Here is a 25371-nt window from a genome sequence, read left to right as displayed (position 1 = left end):
AATGATCTAGACTAGATAGTGGAAGAACTCTACTGGAAACTCATTACTCAGCACATCAGCTCCCTGTAACATTCTCCAAAAACGCGCACTTGACTCCATGCTTGGTAGGCTGCTAGTCTAGTAAGCCACGTTTATCTCTTATTGAACAGAAAATCATCGTCGCCTTTGACTAGCAAGGTGTTGCACCCTGTGGTTGACAAGGCCCACCTCCTTCTCGACATGATCAGTATGAAATCCTCCAAATTGTACCTTAACTCACAGAAAAGACAGACTTCATTCGTATTCTAGACATAATCTTAGACTTCGTAGTTCTTCTTTGTATTGACGATACTTAAAATGCCTCAATTGGACCACCATAACGACAAAAGCCATGCTCAAGTCGATATCCCAATTACATGTGCGCCAGATGAACAGACACCGAGCTTGAAAGAAGTCACAAGTTGGCAGACGAGTGTACTGAGTAAGTAATTCTCTACAATTGCTTACACAGCATCTAATTGTCAAGTTGTTCTCTCCGCACACTTTGTCGTCATGAACACATCCGGCTTCCTCAACTCTTTCGGTGCACTACAAAGTCACTTTGTTCAAGAACTCGACGAGTCTGCCTCGACCGTCTCATGGATTGGTTCAACACAGATCTTTCTCTACTTCTTTCTTGGAATTGTCTCCGGTCGTTTAACCGACATAGGGTACTTTCGTGTTACCTTTCTCGCAGGATCTCTGGCCATGGTCATTGGCATCTTTGCTTCCTCATTTGGGTCAAAGTTCTGGGTCATGTTCCTTACACTTGGCGTTGGAGTTGGGCTAGGAAACGGTCTGATGTCATGTCCAATGCTAGCTGTCGTGTCTCAATACGTTTCTGAGAGACGTAGACTGGCTATCGGTGTTGCTATGTGCGGAGCTTGTACCGATGGTGTTGTCTATTCTGGTCTCATGCGTCAATTGATACCTCGACTGGGCTTTTCTTGGACCATGAGAGTCATCGCCTTGATTCAATTTGTTACTTTGTCTTTTGCAAATACTTGATTGCGACCGAGGACTGAAGGGAAGAAGAGCCCTGAATGGATTGACTGGACGGCATTTCGAGATGCTCGCTTCAATAATTATGCTGTCACAACATTCATGGTAAGAGACCTATTAAGATGTCAGACAAGACTAACTGACTCGTTCTGTTAGTCACTTCTGGGATTATACATCTCAATCTTCTACGTCGTCGGCTTCTCTCGAACGTCCATCTCGCCACCGTTTTCTTATCAAGATTCGCTGAATCTTCTTCTCGTTTTTAACGCTGTCAACTTGATCGGGCGTCTGGGATCAGGATTTATTGCTGACCAAGTTGGCATCTTGGTAATTTTCGTTCCCGTCATTGCCTCAACCGCTGTTATTCTATTCTCGTGGATTACAGTCGATACATCAGTGGCTATGTACGTCTGGACTGTTTTCTGTGGGATACTCTCTGGGGGCATACAGAGTCTATTCCCCGCCGGACTGGGTTATCTCACTGTAGGTACAGAGAAACCCGGTACATGAATGGGCATGGTTTTTGGACTTGGTGGCATTTGCAAGTCTGGTTGGAGCTCCTATAGGAGGAGCCTTGATTGGAGCTATGAATGGGAGATACATGGGTGCGCAAATATTTGCGGATGTTACCATGGTTGTAGCTGCGATATTTCTCGAATTCGCTAGAAGGGCGGACGTGAATCGGGGAAAAGACATGGAGGATTAGACTTTAGACCGAGGGAAGACAAAAAAGTGATAAATTTATTTAGACAGAAGATGAACTTCCTGTCCCTAGTCAACATGTTCAGGGTACTGCTAACTCTAAGTAAGGTACTAGGGCTTACCATCACTATTCTTTGAGTCTTTTTCAGCATCCTCGTCCAGAAGAAACCTGACTGTGGCTATGTGTCTGTTCTTTGCGGCTAACAGTAGTGGTGTCTGGCCCTGGTCATTAGAAACGTGAACATCACCTCCTTGCGCTACCGAGTATTGTACCATAGCGTTTTTCCAATTTTCTACGGCCTATAGTGGTACCGAGTTTCTAGAGCAATGTGCGTTGTAGCGATATAGATGCGGATTCAGGAGCTCGCGGAGGTAGTGATTTGCTTGACTGAAAGCACTAATCGCACCAAGATTATGCTCTTGTTTTTTTCGACTACGAAATATTGATGGGATATCGAGAGCTAGGCTTGAATATATTAAGATTAGAAAGCCGGGGATGCATCTGCAGCATCTATGCCTCTGCTAAACCGGCATTATAACTAGAAAAGAACAACTCATCAATGAGCAAAATAGCCGCCTCACTTCCCGTCGACCTGAGTTTGACTGTTTGCAGCTGCGTTCTGAGCTGCGGCGACTGCAGACTCCCGATTAATCCGGTCCTCGATGTCGCGTAACTGAGCCTCACGGACCAGAAGTTCTTGGCTCTTTTCTCTAATCTCCTGCTGAATCCTTATCTCAACCTGGCGTAAGTTATCTTCTTCTCTTCGGAGCTGTTCCTCTTTGAGCCGCATTGACTGGGAAACCATATCTTCTTGGCTTCTGGATGAGCCTCTGTAGAACCTGGTTAGTATGGGTACATTTGTGATAAGAACGCTATCAAGGAGGAAGCAAAATATAACGTACAGTCCATCGGCACCTTCTGTGATCTTGGAGAGCTTCTCAGTACGATATACCTCGTACAAGAAGTCGTATGTAATCTCCTTCAGATCCAACAGATGGCTATGTAATAGCGCAGATCGAACTGCCAGAAAATCCGAGTGGTGCGGATTTTCCACCTCTATAATACCCCAAGGGTATTGCCGGGCGCGGACATTCTGGCCATTAATTTCAACGAATTCTTCACTACCAACGATAGCAAAAGGCATCATGCCCCGCAACTCAGCGTTTTCTTCTATCGTCTCTTCATCATCTTCCTCGACATCGTACGGGAAGTTATAAACAGGGATGCGATAATGCTCAATATCTTCCATGATTAGTTTCTTGGATTGGGCTAGCTCGGCGGGGGTAAAGGTGTCGGCGCGGCCAATAACTGGAATGACGTTGATTCGGGGAGCGAGGCGCTTCATAAGCTCGATATCAAGTTCGCGGAGCCTAGGAAGTGGACTGTCAGTGGAGGTACGCAACGAGACGGCATGGCGGCGGAATCCGCAACATGGGGGTATTAGCAACGTACCCATGACCGGTCGGAGTGATAAAGTAGAGCATCGCATGAACTCTGTTGTCCTTGAAGCGAGGATTTCGTTTGATGCGAGACTCCTCTGCGAGATGATCGTCGTACTGTCGCTCAAGGTAGCTAACAATTTTTGAGAAGCTGGTATGGTCTAGTCAGTGCTGCTACCATTGTACTTGTGCAAAGTCAAGCCCAATCCTTCTCACCTAGCCTCGTTATCAATCTCGTCTCCGAATCCGGGCGTGTCGATGATGGTGAGGGAGATGCAGGTCCGGTCCTCCTCTAGCTCCAAATCTGCGGCATGGACGTTAAACTCTCGTCGAACAATTGGATAATGGAAGTAATAAACATACCAACAGTAATGGGTTCGATCTTAAGCCCTTGCTCCGCCTGTGCGCCACTCTCAGTATCCAAGTCCCTGTGCGCCAGGACGTTGTTTCCACAGAGCATATTGACAAAGGTGGTCCTTCCTGTACGAACAAGTTTAGTCGCAAAGATTATATCCCAGTCCCGGGGGCATCTGACGAACCAGTTCCTGAGGCGCCGCATACCATAAGGGAGAATTGGACACCCTTCTTGACGGCCTTCTTTCGGCGAATCATCTTTTGTAGAGAATTGAATCAGCTTAGGTGTCATGATATTTGCGACGTCGGGGGAGGGATAGAAGACACATACAGCATGGGACATGGCGTAGAATAGTGTGTGGCCAGCAGAGCTACGAGAAATCCGGTATTAAGTATCTGTTGGATAAATTTGCCCAGGTCTTAAGAAGTTGTTCAAGGGAAGAATTGCTAGAATCTATATAGGGGAGCCATCCCTTGACATTTATTCCATGTGTCACTCCCGGCAATTTCGGGGTGCGGCCCTTGCAGATAGCGCTATCACCAGCCGTCCGCCACCTTTCCAGGATGAGTGTGAAACACGGATGTTGACTGGCTGGCTCAATGCATACCATATTCGGTTAGCGTATATTGGTACTAGATGGACCAATCATCGGTGCATGATCAGGACACCAGTATTCCATACGAAGTCGGTCAACGACCACGACCACGATCATGATAATGCTACGCATGAGACTCTCCTTGGACAGTTTCATACACCCCACTTGTTCATTCCGTTGAACAAATTTCCGGCGACAGCAATAAATGCAGACTTAATTCTCCTAAAACTAACTGGCCATCCTATGATGTTTACCAGATCTAAGCTTTTCCCCAATAAAGGTCTTTATCAGATTTGTTTAACCTTGCTCAAACTCGCTCTTACACGGATGTAGAAAGATTGGAGAGTATGTTTATACACAGTCAAATCGAACATCGTCGGCCCCGCCCAAGAGTATCTGGCTCTTCTTGAAACATGCAAAATGTGCTTCAGTCTCACCATGCTCAGCCAGAAGCCGTAGTTGCATATGCATCCAGTCTCTTTGAGCTTCTGGTACTGACGAAGCGCTACACCCAACAAAGAGGGGCCAAATAAGCGAAAATCTTCCCGTGTGTGTTGAGCCGCTTTCTTTGATCCTAGACCCGCTCGTTCTCTTCTGCTTTGTCCCTCCGCTTTTGGTAGTAACCTTCATCTTTGATAAGTCGTGCCCCAGGAGAAACGGGACGCTTGCGCATATGTCGTTTACCAACTCTATACTGATTCCCTCTAGGTTTCCCTCTTCATTGAATTCGTTCAGGTCCGTCAAGATAGACATCCAGGACGTTGCACGGAGGAGTACTGACTGCAAAATAAGCCGTGACACACGATAGAAATTCCAAACGCGAGCTGTGTAGAAGTCAGGGTATCTATGGACCTGACATAGGGTGAATTTTGAGTCTGTCATGTTATCAATATTCACAGCAGAGGAGTAGGACCAGGTCGTGGGAAGAGTGCGTGCCCAATCTGCTATCTCACGATCTAGAGCCCTAGCGCGATAAAACAGATCCTCAACGTCGCCTTTGCGAGCGTCTTGCGTTTGGGTGAACATGCAGTTGCTTCGGTACTGGAGGTTGGGTATCTTGGCCGCTTTTGCCATGAGATGATCTTCCGGACTCTTGTCCGAGCATGCGGTCACATCTGATGCACAGAAGATTTCATCAATCGGCCGACATATTTGCATATGACCTATGACCTGTGGCAGTCATCATTAGCACTATGCATACAGGATAGAAAAAGTAGTCTTACAACGCTCTTCCGAACAAAGCTAAAAAAGCTGCGTGATAGCGGTGAGTGCTCTTCAACGGTGTTACGAAACTTGACAAGAGCCGCAGCTCCGTCGACGTGGGCGCCCCACGAATGTGTTGTATTTGTATCTCGGGATATAGTCTTGGGTGGTTATTAGTTTGGCGTGGTCGAACGTGCCGTGTTTGAGAGACTTGGTAACTAACCTCATAGCCACTAAGAAGCAGAATGGCATATAATGTCTGGTCATTTACCATTTCTTGGGGATCTTGAATAGCATTTCCAATTGCTTTAATGGCTTGGATGTATCGTTTCCTGGATAGCAGAGCTGCTTCCTGCATTAGCTTCGTAGAAGTAGCGTATGATATTGCCTCTGTCGCTAAGCGTAAGGCAGAGCCCAAACTGCTCCTGGAGAAGAGATTCGGCAGCTGTGAATGAAGAAAGTGTACGGGGTCTTTGTCCGATAGAGTTCCCAGTGTATTATGATAGAAGTAGCATACCACCACATCTTGAATTGGTGGGAACAATCCATTAACCGGGGTTACGCAATTACCGTACATCCATGCTGAAGCCCTTCTAAGCAAAAGGGATAGCGATGTGGTGCTTGCTGATATAGAATCGGATCCCCGGTTGCGTGTCTCCCATTGACGAAATCTCGACTGGGTTCGGGTAGTCTCGTCGCGGAACATAAGATCCGATTGATCTCGGTACCCAATACATTTCTTATTCGTCTTCACACAGCGTGAACATGTAGGGAGTATCTCATCGCACTTTTCATCTGTCAGCCATGTCTAACTGAAACAGGGGCAGTGGTTTCTAATGTACCTTTTTATGCACCTTCCTAGACAGCCCTATATAAGTATGCAGTCTCGTGGAAAAAGGTTTGGGCATTCTAGAAACTTACCGGCAGTTCTCACACCCCCGGCTGGGTTTCCCGCAATACACCATGGGCAATCGTAAAACAAGGGAGGTAGTAATAAGCGGTAAGAAGATGTGCAGAAGAGCAGCTAAATTTTAGTGTCGTATTTTTAGTTTTCGTGCTATTGACCCCCTGCCAAGAAATAACTGTATTAGTAATCCAGTTGTATGCAAATCAAAACACCATTGGCTACATGTTTTCACAAAGGGTTGAAGATGACAAGGAAAAGGTGGGTCAGCAAAGTGAACCTTGACGTTCTTTGCGGCTTGATCTCACTCAGTTGTAACATTCCAAGCCAGATCAAGGTCTTTTAATGTCTTGATCGTCAACATGTCGTCTAGAGGTGACACGAATTGGGATCATATCTTTTACCAGACTGAGGCTGAAGAGAGAGTTGATCTGTCTGATTTATGGAACTCGGTCAATGACACCATCGATCCTCAGAATTTAAACACAACCCCAATCCTAGGCGAAGTCAATCAGAACCATGATATAGATACCCATGACTACACCCAAGTTTCTGGGCCATTCAATGGCGTCCCTGCCGATCAAAAACCCGCTACATCAATTCCTCAAAGACCAGGGAAACGCCTTTCTTTAGCTTCGGTCCGTGTCCTCAATAAATGGCTCTCAAATCATACCCACCATCCCTATCCCACTGTCGCAGAAGTCGAATCTATCATCAGGCAAACAGGCCTCAGCAAACAACAAGTCCTGAACTGGTTTGCTAACGCCCGCCGGAGAAAGAAGTTTGAGCGACCAGACACAACAGACTACAGCTCCGGATCATCGGAGGCGAGTCCGAGAGACATTCCCCTTCCGAGGCCTCCGACGCCAGCCATTCAACAAATCCCGTTAGAACGATGGAGAAACTCTCCACCGGAGGATGAACCTTCGGGAATGGCTGCTATTGCCAGGGCTGTTTCTGGCGTCTCATATCCTCCGATGGAAGGAAGTTACATACAGCCCAGGAATGCACCATCTGTGACTGGAAGCTGGGCTACAAGCGCTGAGACATCTGACTCGAGTCGGAGCTCACGCGCCTCAGTTCACACACATAGATCCGATGAGTCGCTAAAGTCACTTCGAAAAGTCAATAAGAAACGAAGACGTGCTCGGCCACATGGCAGAGGATATGCTACCAGGCAGCTTTCCCAAGCCGTTTATCGCTATCAGTGCACATTCTGCACAGAGTCGTTTAAACTAAAACACACTTGGACACGTCATGAAAAAACGCAGCATCTTTCACTTGAACAATGGGAATGCACACCTACCGGCCCCACATGCACCGACGAAACATCTGAAGAAGTCTGCGTCTACTGTGGCGCCGTCAACCCCAAGATTACTCATTTTGAGACGCATAATCATGATCTTTGCCACAAAAGGGAAAGAAGTGAACGAACCTTTTACAGAAAAGACCACCTGAGACAGCATCTCCGATTGGTACACGGATCAGAGTTTAGAAAGTGGCCGATGGATGATTGGAGATTTAAACATGAAGATATCGTTTCACGATGTGGCTTTTGTGATATCCACTTGACGACTTGGTCTGAGAGGGCCAACCACTTGGCTGAACATTTTAAAGACGGCATAACGATGGCTGATTGGAAGGGGAATTGGGGGTTTGATGCTGTCACACTTGACATGGTTGAGAATTCCATGGCTCCATGTATGTGCTGTGCGCTCTCTGGATCACTACAACTGACCTTATCACAGACCTCATTGACTATGAACGCAATTCCCCTCTCCCTTTTACAACCTCTCAAGGCGCACCATACAGCTCGACCAGCGCCTTTGAACTCCTCCAGTTGGAACTCGACTATTTCTACTCCAACTGCGTCGATATAAACCACACTATACCGAGCGACGAGACCCTTCACATCGAAGCATGCTCCGTCATCTTTGGTGCCGAGATGTCCTCGCGCTCAACCCCGCAAGCAGCATCCTCCTGGCTACGCGACGTAATAATGGGCACAAACCAAATTACTGCCAAAGCTCGCATGACGCCCATGAAAAGCGCAGCGAGATCACGGTTCACTGAGTTAAGGATACACAGCAAGAAAGACATCTTTGAGGAGTGCAACCTCGAGAGTTCGCTAAGACAGTATGTTGACATGTTGAAGTTGTTGAATCTCGAGATTGGGGATGATGAGTTGCAGAAGGAGGCATGTTCGATTGTTGGCCATATGAGCAATACCTCACCTATGTTTACAAATCTTCTTATCGGTCTGATCAACGATTCGACTCAGTGGTTAGTTCCATTCAGGTTACGCGCAGGATTGCCAATCCTCGAGACTCAAATCATTTCTCAACTGGATGACAGTGGGAATGCCAATCGAGAGAGTCCGGTAGAGTCAAATACCCTTCCAGATCTTGATATTTTGCAGCAAATCCTATCTGAAGAGACTCCAAACAATACCCTTGATCACGTCGCACTCGGTCTGAGTCCAGTCCCTTCCAATCAAAAGGTAGTCTCGCTCAACGACGGAAACTTGTACAGGGGCTTCACGCGAGATCTCACCCGATATGTCGCACGTACGATCTCACCCTTGAACCCAACAAGCCACGTTCCAACAGATGAAGAGCTGCAGTATCAAGCGCGGTGGATGGAGTATGACAGGTGTGTAAAGACCAGTCACTTCTCTCATCTTCTTACTGACATGTCAGCAACAGCCATGATGTGTGGAACCAAACACCAGCTGACAACATGGCTTGGCTCGAGGAGTTCAAGAAGGAATCTGGGCTTTTCTGATAAAGTTTCCTGTAATTATTTATTTATTGTCAACGCCGAGGGTCTATATTATATCTATTAAACAAGAGAATCTTATACTAAGATCAACCCTAGTTAAAGATATAGTTAAATATGCTTAGTTATTCTCTAAAGGGTAGAATAAATTACGGTAATAAGTTTACATACAATTCAAATTAAATATATAAATCCTTTTAATTTAGCTTTACTTCTACTTAATATTATAAATTAGTTTAATAAAACCCTTATAATAACCTTAACCCTTTTAATAGAGATATGTATTATAATAATAATTTACTTAAATAAATACTTTAATTAAAATATTATCTTTTTATTATAGGAGGTCTTAATGCTAATAATATATATACCTAAGAGAATAGGAGTAAAGAGATATAGGGATATAGGCTACTGAGGCAATTCAAACTCTGTTTACAAAGACCAGTCTACAATTACTAGGAAGGAGGGACTTGATGAATTAATCCAGCATAACAACTGCCAATATGAACTTGGTCTATTTGTACTGAATTTCGGCCATCAGCTAACAGCTTAGCATATACCAGTCGATGCTTTCGCAATAAAACCGATAGATATATCGACCTACTTCTAGTATCCAAGTGCCTTCCGTACTTTGTTAATAGGCTGTTGTCCCTCATGTCTTCTTATCAAGTTGTACGTCAGAATCTTAAAGACCCGCTCATAAACATGGCTTGAGTTTCCGGCGCAGTGTGGTGTGATAATCACATTATTATACTTCCACAGCTTAGAGTCTTCTGGCAAAGGCTCAGGGTCCGTAACATCCAGAGCAGCCCCGCGGATTTGCTCTTTATCGAGTGCGGAAATAAGGTCCTCTGTGTTGATGATAGGTCCGCGTCCCGCATTAGCAACGTAAGGCTTCTTCTTGCTCAAAATCTCAAACTGCTCCTTGGAAAGCATGTTGCGTGTCTGATCTGTAAGTGGAAGCAGGATAACGAGTAGGTCAAGGTCCGAAGCGAGGAAGTCATTCAGTTGATCCTGGCCATAAAACCACTTTTTGGGGAGGAGACCATCAGGATCACCAAGCCCTTTCTCGACGAAGCCATTGTCCTTGCGCGACTCAGCGGTGGCGCGCTCATGCAAAGTATAAGCATGAACATCCATACCAAGACTGGTAGCAATCTTTGCAACCTGGCGACCAATGTTGCCATAACCTAGGATGCCACTATCACAAAAATTAGAACAAAAGAAGGGGCTAGGGACAGATTACGTACACTCGCAGCCCTACAGAGTCCTCGGTATCCTCATCTGAATCCGGATCCACCCACTTGTTCTGCTTTTGGAGATCTAGGTAATGAGGGACTTGCCAGTCAGCAATTACACCTTTATTAAGCCAAGGGAGACGTACGAAAATGCTGGTGGGACAACCAGGTGGCAAAAACCCATTCAGCAACTTGTGGTCTGGTTAATGTTAGATACTGTACTCTTAGGATGCATGTTAGGGTTGTTAGTTCTTACGCATGTGAGCCATTGGAAGTGGAGAAAGCAACGTCTGTCTCCTCGAAAAGAGGGAGACCGAAAATTTGAGCGCAACCAGCACTGAGAAGCTGGACGAACTGCAAGTTCGGCACCCAGTCCTTAGGAGGGAATGCCTTCCATGTGAATAAGGCTGTGATGCGATTCCACACCTCTACTGGGACTTCATTGGGAACCTCGGTAGCATACAGCTTTGTAGGATACACCAAAACCTCGAGGCTTGGGACGTTGCTCTTGAGGTGCTGAAGCCATTCTGGTTTGGGAACGAAAGGGGTAATGATAAGAATAACGTCTGAAGTGCTCATTTTAGAGGATGGCTTTGAGATTGCAAATTGTCGATGATTGAGTAATCAAGTTTTTGTCCTCTGCATATAAATACTTAGATCTGATGGATGTGTGATAAGACCTCCAAATCTGGTTGGTGAGAATATCTCAATTCAGCTCAGTTATGACTCGGCCCAGATCCAGCCCCTCCAGGTGCGGTCTCGAAGCCTTGGTTCTTATCACCAAAACCGCTATGCCATCCTTAGAAAACTATCACCTTAGCGTAAGGCCCTTGCGTCGCGGATCGGTTGACTCAGCCCAGTTGGCTAGGTTTCCCCGCAGATCAAATCAGGCGAAGGTTTGGGGTGGTTATCTTAGCGGAGTAGTACTTGACTCGGCCCAACTTTGTCGTTAGTCCGTTATCACTGTGGCTGGAAAGAATCATCCTGAATATGGCGTCCAACGATTCTTAAAAGATCGATTATGCGTCTCAATTTGTTTTTGCTGAATACAACATCGTCCGATCCTTCAGTACGATATCCCTTGAGCCATCTTTAGTATGAATAGTTCACAAACGAACATTTCAAATTCGGCAGATCCGAAGAAGGATTCTCGCCAGATGAATCTGACCGCCACGGAAAGCGTCAAACAAGGAGACGTAGTCCAAGAACGAAACATCACCTACAATGAGGCCGACCTCAGACGCAAACTGGCTTCGCGCCATCTGGTTTGTTTTCCCAAACGTCCACATAACGGTTGGCCCTTCGTTGCTGACTGTATGCGTCCCTTCTTAGATGATGCTAGTGATCGGTGGAGTCATTGGACCTGGCTACTTCGTCGGCATGGGCAATGGTCTATCACAAGCCGGCCCAGCTGGTATTCTGCTTTGCTTTGGAATCATCGGTACTATCCTTTGGGCTGTTATGCAGAGTCTTGGAGAATTGGGCTCCTTCATTCCCGTCTCTGGTAAGTGCCTTGCCTTTATCCTGTCAACTTCTGGAGTACGTTTCTAATACTCCTGGCCATGGTAGGTTCTTTCGTCCATTATAGCGCCCGATTCATCGACCCTGCCCTCGGATTCTCTCTTGGTTGGAACTACTGGTTCCTTTGGGCTGGAATTATCATGGCCGAATACAATAACCTGGGACTTGTCCTGACCTATTGGGACACTCCGGTTCCTCGGTGGGCATGGATCCTAATGTTCTGGTAAGTTAAACGCATATATTTCCATGATCCAATAGCTTACATGCGCAGGGTCTTCTTCATGGCCTTTCAGTTCCTCGGTATCGCATCATTCGGTGAGGCCGAGTTTTGGCTCGCTCTGGCCAAGGTGGTTTCTATCGCTGCCTTCTTCCTATGCGCAATCCTCATCTCTACCGGTGTCATCGGCGGCGAGACGATCGGCTTCAAATTCTACCATGATCCCGGCGCCTTTGCAGATGGTATCAAGGGTGTCTTTAAGGTTTTTGTCTTTGCAGCCCTCCAGTATAGCGGTTCCGAAATGGTGGGTTTGACCGCGGGCGAGTCTGCCAACCCAGCGAAAGATGTTCCCAAGGCCGTCAAGAGCGTCATCTGGCGCATTCTGTTTATCTTCCTTGGTGGTATCTTCTTTCTTACTATTACTGTACCATCGAATGACCCCAACCTGCTCAGTCCAAAGAGTAAGACAGCAGCCTCGCCTTTTGTCATTGCTTTTACACGTGTTGGGGCGACTTCTGGTGCCCATGCTATTAATGCAATCATCGTTATCACTATTCTCTCAGCTGTCAACAGCGCTATCTATGTCGGTTCTCGAACGCTGGTGGGACTGGCGAGTCAAGGACAGGCTCCCAAGATCTTTGCCAAGACCAACGGCAGAGGTGTTCCGGTCTGGTCGTGCGTTTTCATGAATCTTATCGGGTTTCTTTCACTTTTGAACCTTTCCTCTGGTGCTGGGAAGCTCTACTCATGGATTGTATCAATGACGGGTGTTGCTACTTTTATTACTTGTGAGCCATTCCAAGAATAATCCTCGTCGATCTTTAACGAACTAACAATGTATTTAGGGGCGTGTATCTGCGCAGCTCAAATTCGCTTCAGGCAGGCGCTCCACCAGCAAGGAATGTCCGAAGAAGTTCTTCCATTCAAAGTCAACAAATGGGTGTCATGGTTTGGTCTGGTAACGAACCTGTTCTTTATCATCTTCCAAGGCTGGACTGCCTTTGCGCCCTGGGATATCGAGGCATTCTTCCAGAATTACGTGATTCTTTTGGCTTTCGTTATCCTGTATTTGTCTTGGAAGTTTTATCACAAGACGGAATGGGTAAATCCAAAGATGGCTGATCTGATCAGTAACAGACGGGATTTAGAAGTCGTGGAGGAACCAGTTGTTCAAGGACAGTAGCGATAGCGCACATGATTCAAGACCAGGCAATGTGGCGGTTCCCATTCTCACATTCCATCCTGTATTTTATCTTTTGTGATAGTATCAAATTATTGTCGAGTCTGATTTGCAGAATAACATCCAATCACTTAACTAAGACAGCTTTCGCAGTTATGCTGGGTTATTTACACGGCAAGCTCAATCAACTTCAACCATATATTCCTTTGTTCACTTAGTTAGGTATTCATCCGCTAGCGATCTTCCATATACGTTCCCCCAGACGTCGGAATTGTATGGAAGGATGGTCGTTCCGTACAAACATTGGATATCGTATCTACGACGGGACAATAGCAAGTGGTGAAATATATTCAAATTCGATCAAAACCCTCTACTAAACCGCATATCCACTCTGTTTTCCATGCTGCATTTCCGCTTACTACCCTAAATCAGACTTCCCCAGTTTACCAAGTCTTTGTAATGATGATAGTGGTGATGAATGATGTGATGATAGTGATGTTGCTGTTGAGGAATCTGAGCCGACGGAGAGGCCGTAACCTGTAACAAGTCCGGGATAGATGCTGCACATGCAACTGGATCCTGTATGTCCTCATTTCGACTCATTTCGATTTGGCGCATCGAAAAGTCTGGACTGCCATGATGGGCCAAACTCTGTTGAGAGACGACAAACTCCATCTCTGATGCTTGCTCGATGGCTGCGTAGTTAGGTCGTACTCCACCAACGCTGCTTAGCACCGCTGGGTGGCAGTGATACCTAATGCGTTTGCTGATCTGGTATGGATGTCTCATGTGTATTGGGTCCGGCTCGCGTGCAACTTGGTTCGCCGCATTTGTTAATGACGTGAATTGTCGACAATGAAGCGGAGGTCCCTGGCTGATGCTCTCGTTGCTTGGCATGCCCCCTTCAAAAAATGAGGGTAACGGAATTGGAATGTTATTGAAGATGGCCGCCATATCGAGAGCTGGGAAATCCGGGTCCTCTGAGAGTTCATCCATTGAATCCTCTATCGCTTTCAGACCCGAATGATCCTCTGTTGGATGGGCATAAGAATGATCTGTGAAGCACATATTACGGTCTAGAGAAGGCATTGTGTTTATTGGTGCAGTTGGAGCGACATCAGCGTTAGATCCCCGAGAGGCAGACGAATTCGGGTTGGTAGCCATGGTGTGCATCAACGTTTGATGGGTGTTGAATTGCTTACGATCCTGAATCAAGTTGACTGGGACGCGGAGGAGATCTCGGCAAGGATCAAGAGAAAGGTTCGATGACCAACTCGAGAGTGATTGGGGTGTTGATCGGACAATCAGAAGTATGACTGGCGATTGAGTCACAATGGCTTGGATGAAGAATAGAAAAGAATTGGTAAATTGCGTGTAACTGTCTTGTTTGGTATGTTTCTGTCTGAGAAAGCCTACCGAGGGTCGAGTTGAGCCAGAGAGCCAGTGTCTTTAATGCTGCTCTCGCACTATGGCATGCTGTTGTATTGGGTCCCATGCTGCCCAACCTGGTTCGGTACATCCATAACCAGCGCTTTTTAATCTCAGAATCGCAAGTCTAGAGAGAAGTCATCTTCCGAGACGAACTATAATGAATTACATTTGTTTTATTTATGCTCTCTCCTAAATTATTTGTTATCCACACGTTGCTACAAAGGTTGTAATCTGGGCTGGGCCAGAAAACCCCGCGCAGATAAGCGCGTGCCCATCTAGCTTGAGATCTGGGGTAAGGCCCACTGGCTTATCAGTTACTGTATGATTAGTTCCGCTATCTAGGTTAGCACCAGTTGACTCGGCCCAGGAGAGGTTGAGCCGAGTCACCTTGGTCCGGCCCTAACTCAACACCAAAGTCATGGTACCCAAGTCCGGGGATCAACAGCAGCTAGATAGCAACTTTTGACTCAGCCTAGAGCCAATCGAACATAAAAGTCACCTGTTGCGTGCAGGCAGAACCACTTCTACATCTTTCTCTGAATTCGCAACAATCAAGATGACCTCCCAGAACGTGTCCTACGCTCACCCTCTCGATCCGGCAACTGCTGAAGAGATCGAGCAGGCTACCACCATTGTGAAACAGTTCTTCTACGGTATTCCTCTACACTTCAAAGCGGTTGGCCTCGATGAACCTCCCAAGAGAGAGCTTGTAGCTTACCTCGAGGCTGAGCACAGTGGAGCACCACTTCCAGCTTTGCCTCGCAGAATCTTTGCAATGTGGTACATCCACAGAACCCCCAGACTTTTCGAGGCTGTCGTGGATATCACCAATGGCAAAATTGAATCTTATCAGGAACTGCCCCGTGACTTCCACGGCCCGGTCGACCGCGCTGAGATGAACGAGGCCGCCGAAGTGGTCATGGCTGATCCTCGAGTCCGTAAGGAGATTGAGAGACTCAAGATCGATGACACCACCGTCGTTCTTGACCCTTGGGACTACGGAGTGGATGGCGAAGAGACCCAAGAGAGACATACCCAAGTAAGTGGACGCACAAGACGATGATCCATTGTCTGGATGATTTTAACGCGATACCTTGCTAGGTATTCATGTACATTCGCAACCCAGAGAACAATGACCCCGACTCTTGTCACTACTCTTTCCCACTAGACTTCATGGTAATCGTCGACCTCTGCGCAATGAAAGTCAAAAAGATCCTTCGCCTGCCACTAGGCCCCGATCAAAGTACTACCAACGTCAACTCTCCAGTTCCCCACCGCCGCACAAACCCGGTCGAAGCAGAGTATACTCATCGTCTTCAGAAGCAATCTCCTAGAACCACCATGAAGCCATACCAGGTCATCCAACCGGAGGGTGCCTCGTTCACTGTCAAAGGTCACCTAATTGAGTGGGAGAAGTTCAGGTTCCGAGTTGGATTCAACTGGCGAGAAGGTATTTTCACAAGTCTCAGATATGGTTGGATCATCACTGATTGGTCCAGGCATCACTATCCATGATGTTCGTTTCATGGACCGCAGCGCTTTCTACCGACTATCTCTATCTGAGATGTTTGTTCCATACGGTGATCCTCGCAACCCTATTTACCGCAAGGGTGCCTTTGATCTGGGCAATGTCGGCGCTGGTGTGACCGCAAACAACCTGGCTTGTAAGTCTTCTCCAAGATACTCGTGAATAGTGCCTAACAATTATCAGTGGGATGCGACTGTCTTGGTGTCATCAAGTACCTGGATGGACATGTTGTGGGCAACGATGGCTCAGCTGTAGCCAAGCCAAACTCTATTTGCATCCACGAGGTCGACCAGGGTATACAGTGGAAGCACACCAACCACCGCACTAAGAATGCTACAGTTGTGCGCAAGCGCCAGCTCGTCCTTCAGCAAATCATCACTGTTGCCAATTACGAGTACATTTTTGCTTGGATCTTTGACCAGTCCGGCGAAATCAGCTTTGAGACACGAGCAACTGGCATTTTATCCACTCAGCCTATTGATAAGGATGTCAATGTGCCCTGGGGAACTCGAGTGGGAGACGGTGTCATGGCACCTTACCACCAGCACATCTTCAATGTTCGCATTGACCCTGCCATCGGTGGACATAAGAACACTTTTGCCTACTCAGACTCAGTCCGCATGCCCTGGGATGAGAAGCTTAACCCACTCGGCACTGGCTACGTTACAAAGGAGACGGTCATCAACCGCGCAGGATCCGTTGATGACAGCGTTGAGGATGGTCGAGTGTTCAAGATTATCAACAGAGGAGTTGAAAACCCAGTATCCGGAACACCGATTGGATGGAAGGTTGTGCCTATTCGATCTCAGGTATGTTGTTACACCACCCTGATGTGACAGATCATTAACACCCTTGGCAGATGCTACTTGCCCAACCAGGCTCATGGCACTGGCGACGATCCGAGTTTGCTGAACACCCAATGTGGGTTACCAGGTACAAGGACCGTCAACTCTTCCCTGCCGGCGATTACACGAACCAATCTGTTGGAGGAACAGGTATCAAGAGTTGGGTCGACAAGCCTGACTACGTGGTTGATGATGACATTGTCGTTTGGCACACTTTTGGCTTCAACCATATTCCTCGTGTTGAGGATTTCCCCATCATGCCGGCAGAAATTGCGCAGATGCACTTGAAGCCTTTCAACTTCTGCGAGTTCAACCCAACCAACGATGTTCCCCCCTCAAGCCAGGCCTTCAACAAGAGTGTTTTGTATGAGGATCAGGAACAAGCCAGCAAGGGTAGCTGTTGTGCGCCAAACCCTAAGCTATAAATTCATTAGTATAGTTCTTAAATATGACTTATATCTACATTCAAACATACACCGCCGGACTGTCTTTTCGGTTACCCATTTTTGAAGTAAAGCGTCCCTTCGCCAACAGTAGGTAACACAACATAAGCTTGAGGGTTTCACCGCAGCGATCATGTACTCTTCATCTTTGGGAACTATGGTGGCATAGATGTATTATGCCCGAAGTCGTAAAATAAAAAAGAGGTTATTCGCAGCAGTTCAGGCACTTTTTTAGAGCGAAAACGCACTCTCAGATAGTACTAACTCAAGTCTAGACCGTAGATTAGCTACTGCCGTGTTCTATATTCTTAATGGCGGAATTAAATAAAGTCGTACGGAGATGCTTATGCCCCGGCCCGTCTTGTACGTATGGAATTTAGACTTAATAATAATCTAATGTTTTATTGTATCTAGGGTTTTTTAATAAAACTTCCAGTAATTGTTTATTTATTGCGAACACCGAGGGTCCGTATTATATCCGTTAGACGGTGGAATCTTATGCCAAGTTAAAGCCAAGGAATCTAGACTTGATAATAATCTGATGTTTTCTTACACTCAATCTCGGTTGGACGTTTTATCGGATATCGGTCGTCGGGAGGATAAGAGCCGAAAATGTCAGGGTAGTCTATGGTATTGAGATCAGGCTTCTCTGGCTATTTATTTTAGTATCGTCAAGCCAAGAGATGATTCCACCGTCTCGGTTATCCCATTCAAAACTCCATCTGATAACCACCTGTGCGATATAAAGTAGCCGGGCTAACTTCCCCCCTCGTAAAACCTTCTTGTCAATTAATCCCTCACGAGAAACAACCCAACTCATCAACAAAAAGTCCCATCGCTTGGAACCGAGCGCCTGGAACAGCCCCTCTTGACCCATAACATTACCCCATAACGTCCAAACACAGGCTGCAAGTCGGCCGATCCTTTCAAACTGTTACGGCATAACGAATCTTAATCCATAGCTTAAATCCCACTCGGCTGCAACGCTTTGCGGTCTCGACTTAAAGTAGGGTCTGTTCCTCTTGAAGGGTCCACTGCTATGCTACATCAGGAAGTGCGCCGTTCGGCTACAAGTTTAGTCCCGGCAGTCTTTTGAAAAATGCTAGGCTATTTTAAGTTAAGGTGGAAAATGTTTTCCTTGTCTTCTGGTGGGATCTGATAATCTTATCTGGAATGGGAGATGATTGATAAACTTGGCATTTCCTGATTGATAACTCCAAACGGGTTCTCTCCCATTCATACCTTAATTACCAGAGTTTTCATGATGGTTGAAAAAGTCGGATTCGCTGCCAGTGCGCGCCGTAAGTATATGCTTCAAAAATAGGTAGAATTGAACTAATTGATGCAGACTTCTTTCTCGGTGGTGAGGCCACTTCCAAGGACGAGAGGAAGCTTGTCAGAAAAATAGGTACGGGAACCTGACGGCTTGATTTCATTGACGGCGCTGACTTTGTTGTAGATTTCTTCATTCTTGTTTGTCATCTTGCGAGACTTGTACCTTCGTGAGCTGACTTGTTTCTAGACGTACTGTTGTTTCAGTTACTTCTTCAACTTCCTTGGTAAGACGCTCGACTCGCAGCATATTCATTCCTGGCTAACCAGCTAAACAGATCGCTCTGCCTTTGCCAATGCCTATGTATGTTCACATGAAGTTCATAGATTTATTTCATCACTAACATGTCAGGTTGCTGGTCTTCGTGAGTCACTCAATATGAGTGGCCATGACTACAACAACGTTCTTTCTGTGACTACAGCTGGGTATGTTATGTTTCGCTCCATGATCATTAAATTGCCTCTAATACGTCTCAGAATGGCCATCGGCCAACTCCCCAACGGTATCATCATCCAGAAAGTCAGGCCTCGCATCTGGCTACCTTCGATGGTCGTATTCTGGGCTGCTATGACTGTGAGATCATTGATTCCAAATTTGATGTCACAAACTAATTCATATAGATGTTGAGTGCTGCTGTCACTAATGTTACTCAACTCTGCGTCATCCGTTTCTTCCTTGGTCTTGCAGAGGCGAGCACATACTCTGGTGCCATGTACATCATCGGAGCATGGTACAAGCCTGAAGAAATCCAGAAGCGAACTGCCCTGTTCGGTGTATCTGGACAAATCGGTACCATGTTTGCTGGTGTGATGATGACGGCCATTCACAAGGGTATGAGAGGAATGGCTGGACTACAAGGCTGGCAGTGGGTCTTCATCATCGGTAAGTGAAATCGCATTGCTCAGAGGTGCTGGCTAACATCGTCAGATGGAATCATTACTCTTCCCATTGCCGTATTTGGTTTCCTCTACTTCCCTGATACACCCGAGAACACTCAGGCTAGCTACTTGTCCGAGGATGAACGGAAGCTCGCACGTTCTAGAGTCCCAAGAATCGCCGAGGGAGGTCACAATATCATGCCCATATCTCTATTTAAGAGAGTCTTCCTGACACCTATGTTGTAAGTTGTTTCGAATTCGCTATCACTCATTGAATAGCACTAACTCAGGCATTAGCTGGATCCTCTTCTTCTGGTCTCCCGTTTGCGCCAGCACCGAAGGTTTCCCTTTCCAAAACAGTTTCCTCCTCTGGCTCAAGTACTACAACGACAAGTTCTCACAGGTTCAGATTAACACTTACCCTCTCGGTGTTCAAGCCGTTGGTATCTTGGCAAACATGCTCGCTGCATGGTACATGGACGCCACCGGACAGCGAGTGCCAATGGCTATCGCCTGTATTATCCTCCAGATCGTTGTGGGATCTATGCTTCTTGTCAAGAACCTATCCATGGGCGCCACAATGTTTGCATTCTATCTTTCAGGCTCTGCCTATATGGTGAACCCACTTATCTTTGGTTGGGCAAATATTATCCTACAGCGTACTGGTGATGATGCTCTACGAAGTATCACACTCTACTGCATGAATATTGGTTCCATGTCTATGTGGACCTTCTGGGGTATTGTTTTCTACAGTGCTGCTGATGCGCCATACTGGAAGAAGGGATCTATTGCTCTTCTCGGCGGATGCGGTGTCATGTTCTGCTACATGTGGCTTGTTGTTTATGTAAGTTTTCACTATCCATTGTCAAAGGCATCAATTACTGACATTTTACAGGTCGACAGAAAGACAATGAAGAAGCATGGGGACGGAATGGGAGATAACACGGAAGATTCTCTTAAGGTTGATGAAGATGAGAAGAAGCCCGAGACTTTGGAGGTGACAGAAAAGCAGAATAGCACATAGATCTAAAAGGAGGCATGACTGGAGAGTGGGTTCGATGATACAATGATGGGGCATTTTTAGATATAATACACATAGATACAAGACAAGCTTGTCCGTCTGAATGGAATGAGGCCAATCCAGAACAATTGGCGTTTGTTTAACAGCAATGTATCTACATACAAGATCAAGTATATGTAAAGAAGATGACGGGGAGAATAGGATAATAACAAGGCAAGGATATTATGAATGTGCCAAGTATGCCCATAATTAAATGCTCATTCATCTCAAAGTTAATGTAAATAAGGTCCATTGCGTAATTTCGATGTGATGGATGATGAAAACCCGATGTTAATCGTTGTAAATGCAACATTTTTCCGTGGCCGTGATAAGTTGTGCGCTTCATCCTCCTCATCATCAAGGCGCAGTGGGTTCCACAGTCGTTGCAACGACGCGTTTCGCCAAAATGACACCCTTCTGTTCACCGAATGTTCCAGCGGAAGACCAGATACTACAATAAGGTACATTGGTCGTGATATAATTGACGCCCACACATCCAGTTGTCTCGTCGCAATGATCCAAGCATCTAGAGAGAGAATCGGCAAAGTAGATGCCCCCGATTGGCGTAGTACTGCCGGCGAAGCTGTCACAGTAGACCTCGTATTCACCACCACTGCCACCATATTGTGGACTCTCGATACTGCATTCTGGCTCTCCTTCTGGAACAGTACTGGTTGTTGCGACGGGGGCAGTTGTTGCTGTCGCGGTTGCGGTGGCCAAGTCGGTTGTGGCAGTGGTTGGTTCAGTGGTAACGACAGTGGTGGTCATATCAGTGGGACGGCATGGTCCAGCGCTGACTCCAAGAACAAAAAGGCCAATAGAGCCTACAATAGTATTGAGTTGAACCATATTAATGAGCGACTGTGGTAAGTTTGGTAACTAGAAAAACAAACAGTGAGAAGAAAAAGAGAATGCGAAAGAAAAACGACATCCTAACCTAAATATTCAATCTCAATAGCCCCTAGTTTTCAGCTCAAATGGGCCATACTAAGAACTTGTCAGCGCACTATTGGAAGACTATTGACTGTCGCGCCGCGCTAGAAGCCTTGAAAACACGCTATCGATTTCCGGATTAAATCCAGCAAGGGTAGAAGCCTAGATAGTATCTAATGTGGAGAGTGTTCTAATCATGGGCACTTCTTACTGTAACTTACAGGTGATTAAAGGTTGCAATTTAACAGCTGTTTCTTGCTCTCAAGTTGGATGATAACTGAACTGCATTCATCACAAAATCTGGCGAATATTGCATGAACAAAACTCGCTTTATGCAACTGGACAAGATATGTATGGAAAAGAAATGTGATATCGCGCGTCATGCATGCTGCATGTTGGTTGTATAAAACAAACAACGCATAGATAAGCACAGCTTCCCCGCCTCTTTCTAAACATAACATCATCTCATATCTCTGGTGCATCAACATCTCACGCAAATGGCGCACAGACAACCCACCGAGAGCGTCTACCCACAGACGTCTGGATGCACTACCCAAGACCTTGGAGCAGGAGAATGGTTCACTCTTGTTGCCTCTGAAAAGAGAGGCCGCTCGACCATGCCATACTTTCGGGCTCATTCCTCCCGCATGAACCCACCTGACTCAATTTTTAAGTTTCGAAGCTTTGATGCCTTTAAGCTACTTTGCAACTCGTTGGAGGCAATCAAAATGGAGCCTTTGTCAGTTCCGCTGGATACACCGCGAGGCCGAAGTCGACTAGAGAGACTTCCGCCTGAGATACTCGGATCAATCTTTTCGACACTTGAATCTGAAAATCCTAATCATTTTATCTCTCTGACATTATGCTCCCAATCTCTGTGGGCTGTTGCTATGAAATGGGCACGAAATGGATACGTGATATGGAAAAATGCCTATTCTTTGGCTGGAACTCCAGTCATGTATGCAAGCTCACGGCTCAAGACTCTTCCTCCATGTCTTTATCGCAAATATCCAAATGCAGTGCCAGAAGAAACGCGAGAGGAAGACGAAGACGAAGATGGAGAGGTTTCCGATTCTCAACCACGTGTGGTAACTCGAGCGACAGCCTGGTTAGATAACATCCCTACAATCTTACCAGGCGCCCTTCTCCAACCATGACTCCTATGTCAAGTCTTTTAATCGTATGATTACAATGGCCAATATCCCCGACCACCTGCACGAGAGCATGAGGTCTTGTCTTCCCACAATGACAATTGAAAAGGGAAGCAAGTGGCTGCTACTCAACTTGACCAACAACGAGTATATACAGATGAGGGGCGTTATCACAGAGGTAGGCGAAGGAACAGTCTGCCATGAATCACACAACTGGCTCACACTCGACATGCTCCTGCTCTGGTTGATCACCTGGCGCGGTGATCAATCAGACCCCTGGTCATGGGAAGAGCTTGAGGAATATGATGGCAAGAATCTGGACGACATGATAAATGGACTAATGGGCATATTTGACAACAGACCAAGAACTGACGATTTTTGGCCCATTTGGAATGGCAATTGGGCAGGCCACAGCCTGGAAGTTGTTACGGAGCGAGATCTGGATGAGGCATGGGTTGACCGAACCGAAGAAATCGATAGGTTTTCCCAAAGGATATTACCCATGTTGTACATCCTTTCCTGCGAAAAGGAGACACCCCAGACGAAGGCGTTCTGGGAATGGGCCATTTCTACACGAGGATTTGTTGATGATGAAGTGTGGAAATTTGAAAATCCAGATGACAACACATATTCTTATGAAACTCACGCGATCATTAGCGTAGGGGCAATAAAACGCCATGCAAATTGGTTGTGCAGGCACTGTAGAAATAAATAAGAAATTGGATATTATGTTGTTTTACTATCTTTCAAGGTTGAAGTATAAAAAGAGGCAGCAGAGGCACTTGGCTCGCGAGATATCTTAGACGTCTTCTATGTTAAAATTTTAGATCACATCGATATAAGGGGCCTAGGTCCTGTCCTTCGGGCTACAGTAGCTCATCCGGGCCTCTTGCCTCTATATCCTTACAATATTATTAATTTCCGGATTAAACGTTTATTTAATTGTAAGTTTAGTGCCGTAGAGAGTATTCTAATTCCTGGGCACTTATTATAACTGACAGGTGATTAAAGGTTAGATACTGGATAATTCACAGGGCCAAAGTAGATTGGGGAGATTTCTATTTGAGATGCTAGGTCAAATCCTTCAAGTTCCAACATATATAGCCAAGAACGAGTATGTTTATACGAAGATGGCTTCTTCAAGGTAGTGTAAAAACTGGGACAGATCCCGATAAGGATTTACCTTTCCTTCGACAATGAGATCGTCCACCGTAGCCTTTCTATACCCCGGAACATCCCAAATGTCAGAACCAAGCATACTCGTCAATTCGCCTGTTCCCCAAAGCTTGCGGTAAAACCAGGCTGCAGAGAGACGGGACAGGATAGGATGACCAGAGGTAAGGTGAGTATGGAAGTCCTCTACCGCCTTTTCAACGCTTTGAGTGAAGATCTTGGGCTCCTCGCCGTGTTTTTTCCGGAGTGCTTCGGCGATCTCTTCGCCAGTGGGGGCGAGCTCGATTACACCGATGGCTCGGTTCCTAATTTCGGCGATAGGATTGCGGGTGAAGATCGAGACGTATGCGGCCGCAACATAATCTGCCGTGCTGTATTACAGCGTGTGGTTAACTGATGTCCCTAAAACTGCGCCCAGGTGGTTCAGTATCGAAACTTACCTCATGACAGCCTTTTCTTTGGCCGAATTGCCGGTGTAGAGAAGTCTGTTTCCCTTGATGTCGATTCCCATTGCGCTATGTCAAGTCTTGTCAGCAATTGTGGCAGCCATCAGTGGTTATCAGGGAAGAACTCACATAGAGCCAAGAGTAAACTCTGCGAAATTGGCGATGAGAATAACAGTCAATGGAATACCCGCTTGCCTAGCAGCCTCCTGAACGTCCTCCTTCTTCCTCAAGAGGGGGATCAGCATCCCTTCTTCACCGTAGCGAAGCCCGAGGTCGGATGGTACGAACAGCTTGACCTGGGTTCGGGGGATAGCCCGAACGAAGCCTTGCTCCGCATCGACACCGCTGTCCCCTACTAGAGAGCTGACCATTTCTTAGTTCTCGTTCTATCCAGTACACGGCGAGCTCTATTAAACTCACATGACAATGTCAATGTCGTGCAAGGCTGCGACTAATGCATCTTCGTCGAAGGGGTCTACCTTGATGGTTGGGACGTTGGCGGGGAAATTGGAAACGTCCGATTCAGGCCGGTACAAGATGGTAACAGGTGCGCCGGACGCGACCAATGCAGCAGCAATTCGAGAGCTGAATAACCCGCGATGGCCATAGACAGCGATACGGTTCCAAGACATGATGTATGATTGTTATATGCAATTGAAAGGTTGAATAGGGAAGATGGTTGTGGTGATAGAATAGAGAGTAAGAGGAACGATCTGATCAAGTATTTATACACAAAGACCCATTGATGTAGGCCGATTAAAGACAAGGAGTGTAACCACTCTCTACGATGCAACAGTGAATTACAAAGACAAGGTTAGACGCAGGGTCTTGTTTTAGGACTGCACCTAAGCTACGTAAGTAGAACAAAGATTCACGATCACTTTAGACACTATAGATCTAACTTCTCGTCAAATATTATATAGATTTCGAGATTTCTCATAAATAGATTCAAATAACTATTAGGTTTATAACAGTCAATGCTATGTTTTTAAAGGTT

At 46.3% G+C, this 25371-nt stretch overlaps 12 protein-coding genes across 12 annotated transcripts; 7 read left to right on the top strand and 5 right to left on the bottom strand.

Moving 5' to 3' along the window:
• Positions 1-336: 336 nt before the first annotated feature.
• FSST1_012857 (major facilitator superfamily domain-containing protein) lies at positions 337-1726 on the top strand (the record flags this gene model as incomplete). The annotated part of the gene is made up of 5 exons (XM_083236121.1): positions 337-460; positions 506-999; positions 1054-1125; positions 1177-1424; positions 1567-1726. 5 exons carry the CDS (start codon positions 337-339, stop codon positions 1724-1726), a joined length of 1098 nt encoding a protein of 365 aa, XP_083082553.1.
• Positions 1727-2300: 574 nt separating this feature from the next.
• Positions 2301-3774, bottom strand: FSST1_012856 (septin family protein; the record flags this gene model as incomplete). The annotated part of the gene is made up of 6 exons (XM_083236120.1): positions 2301-2553; positions 2626-3093; positions 3176-3313; positions 3379-3466; positions 3526-3642; positions 3702-3774. 6 exons carry the CDS (start codon positions 3772-3774, stop codon positions 2301-2303), a joined length of 1137 nt encoding a protein of 378 aa, XP_083082552.1.
• A 689-nt stretch (positions 3775-4463) lies between these two features.
• Positions 4464-5673, bottom strand: FSST1_012855 (uncharacterized protein; the record flags this gene model as incomplete). Its single annotated transcript, XM_083236119.1, has 3 exons — positions 4464-5282; positions 5336-5476; positions 5539-5673. 3 exons carry the CDS (start codon positions 5671-5673, stop codon positions 4464-4466), a joined length of 1095 nt encoding a protein of 364 aa, XP_083082551.1.
• A 908-nt stretch (positions 5674-6581) lies between these two features.
• FSST1_012854 (homeobox domain-containing protein) lies at positions 6582-9003 on the top strand (the record flags this gene model as incomplete). Its single annotated transcript, XM_083236118.1, has 3 exons — positions 6582-7920; positions 7968-8871; positions 8925-9003. The coding sequence occupies 3 exons, from the start codon at positions 6582-6584 to the stop codon at positions 9001-9003; spliced, it is 2322 nt and encodes a 773-aa protein (XP_083082550.1).
• A 600-nt stretch (positions 9004-9603) lies between these two features.
• Positions 9604-10814, bottom strand: FSST1_012853 (uncharacterized protein; the record flags this gene model as incomplete). Its single annotated transcript, XM_083236117.1, has 4 exons — positions 9604-10198; positions 10248-10335; positions 10382-10434; positions 10492-10814. 4 exons carry the CDS (start codon positions 10812-10814, stop codon positions 9604-9606), a joined length of 1059 nt encoding a protein of 352 aa, XP_083082549.1.
• A 518-nt stretch (positions 10815-11332) lies between these two features.
• On the top strand, positions 11333-13156 carry FSST1_012852 (uncharacterized protein; the record flags this gene model as incomplete). Its single annotated transcript, XM_083236116.1, has 5 exons — positions 11333-11500; positions 11568-11739; positions 11805-11979; positions 12028-12761; positions 12819-13156. The coding sequence occupies 5 exons, from the start codon at positions 11333-11335 to the stop codon at positions 13154-13156; spliced, it is 1587 nt and encodes a 528-aa protein (XP_083082548.1).
• Positions 13157-15140: 1984 nt separating this feature from the next.
• FSST1_012851 (uncharacterized protein) lies at positions 15141-17382 on the top strand (the record flags this gene model as incomplete). Its single annotated transcript, XM_083236115.1, has 5 exons — positions 15141-15623; positions 15686-16034; positions 16084-16248; positions 16296-16921; positions 16972-17382. The coding sequence occupies 5 exons, from the start codon at positions 15141-15143 to the stop codon at positions 17380-17382; spliced, it is 2034 nt and encodes a 677-aa protein (XP_083082547.1).
• Positions 17383-18664: 1282 nt separating this feature from the next.
• Positions 18665-20635, top strand: FSST1_012850 (major facilitator superfamily domain-containing protein; the record flags this gene model as incomplete). The annotated part of the gene is made up of 11 exons (XM_083236114.1): positions 18665-18701; positions 18749-18808; positions 18860-18873; positions 18923-18959; positions 19011-19036; positions 19085-19158; positions 19210-19306; positions 19354-19615; positions 19661-19853; positions 19909-20455; positions 20507-20635. 11 exons carry the CDS (start codon positions 18665-18667, stop codon positions 20633-20635), a joined length of 1476 nt encoding a protein of 491 aa, XP_083082546.1.
• Positions 20636-21028: 393 nt separating this feature from the next.
• On the bottom strand, positions 21029-21520 carry FSST1_012849 (uncharacterized protein; the record flags this gene model as incomplete). Its single annotated transcript, XM_083236113.1, has 1 exon — positions 21029-21520. One exon carries the CDS (start codon positions 21518-21520, stop codon positions 21029-21031), a length of 492 nt encoding a protein of 163 aa, XP_083082545.1.
• A 581-nt stretch (positions 21521-22101) lies between these two features.
• Positions 22102-22761, top strand: FSST1_012848 (uncharacterized protein; the record flags this gene model as incomplete). Its single annotated transcript, XM_083236112.1, has 1 exon — positions 22102-22761. One exon carries the CDS (start codon positions 22102-22104, stop codon positions 22759-22761), a length of 660 nt encoding a protein of 219 aa, XP_083082544.1.
• A 34-nt stretch (positions 22762-22795) lies between these two features.
• Positions 22796-23470, top strand: FSST1_012847 (uncharacterized protein; the record flags this gene model as incomplete). The annotated part of the gene is made up of 1 exon (XM_083236110.1): positions 22796-23470. The coding sequence occupies one exon, from the start codon at positions 22796-22798 to the stop codon at positions 23468-23470; it is 675 nt and encodes a 224-aa protein (XP_083082543.1).
• A 405-nt stretch (positions 23471-23875) lies between these two features.
• FSST1_012846 (uncharacterized protein) lies at positions 23876-25006 on the bottom strand (the record flags this gene model as incomplete). Its single annotated transcript, XM_083236109.1, has 4 exons — positions 23876-24299; positions 24369-24443; positions 24504-24737; positions 24795-25006. The coding sequence occupies 4 exons, from the start codon at positions 25004-25006 to the stop codon at positions 23876-23878; spliced, it is 945 nt and encodes a 314-aa protein (XP_083082542.1).
• Positions 25007-25371: the final 365 nt, after the last annotated feature.

Source organism: Fusarium sambucinum, chromosome III (genome assembly GCF_050947815.1).
Source record: "Fusarium sambucinum isolate potato_lamoka chromosome III, whole genome shotgun sequence".
Lineage (NCBI taxonomy): Eukaryota > Fungi > Ascomycota > Sordariomycetes > Hypocreales > Nectriaceae > Fusarium > Fusarium sambucinum.
The sequence above is the reverse complement of the archived record's forward strand: the minus strand, read 5'-3'. Positions and strand labels throughout refer to the sequence as shown.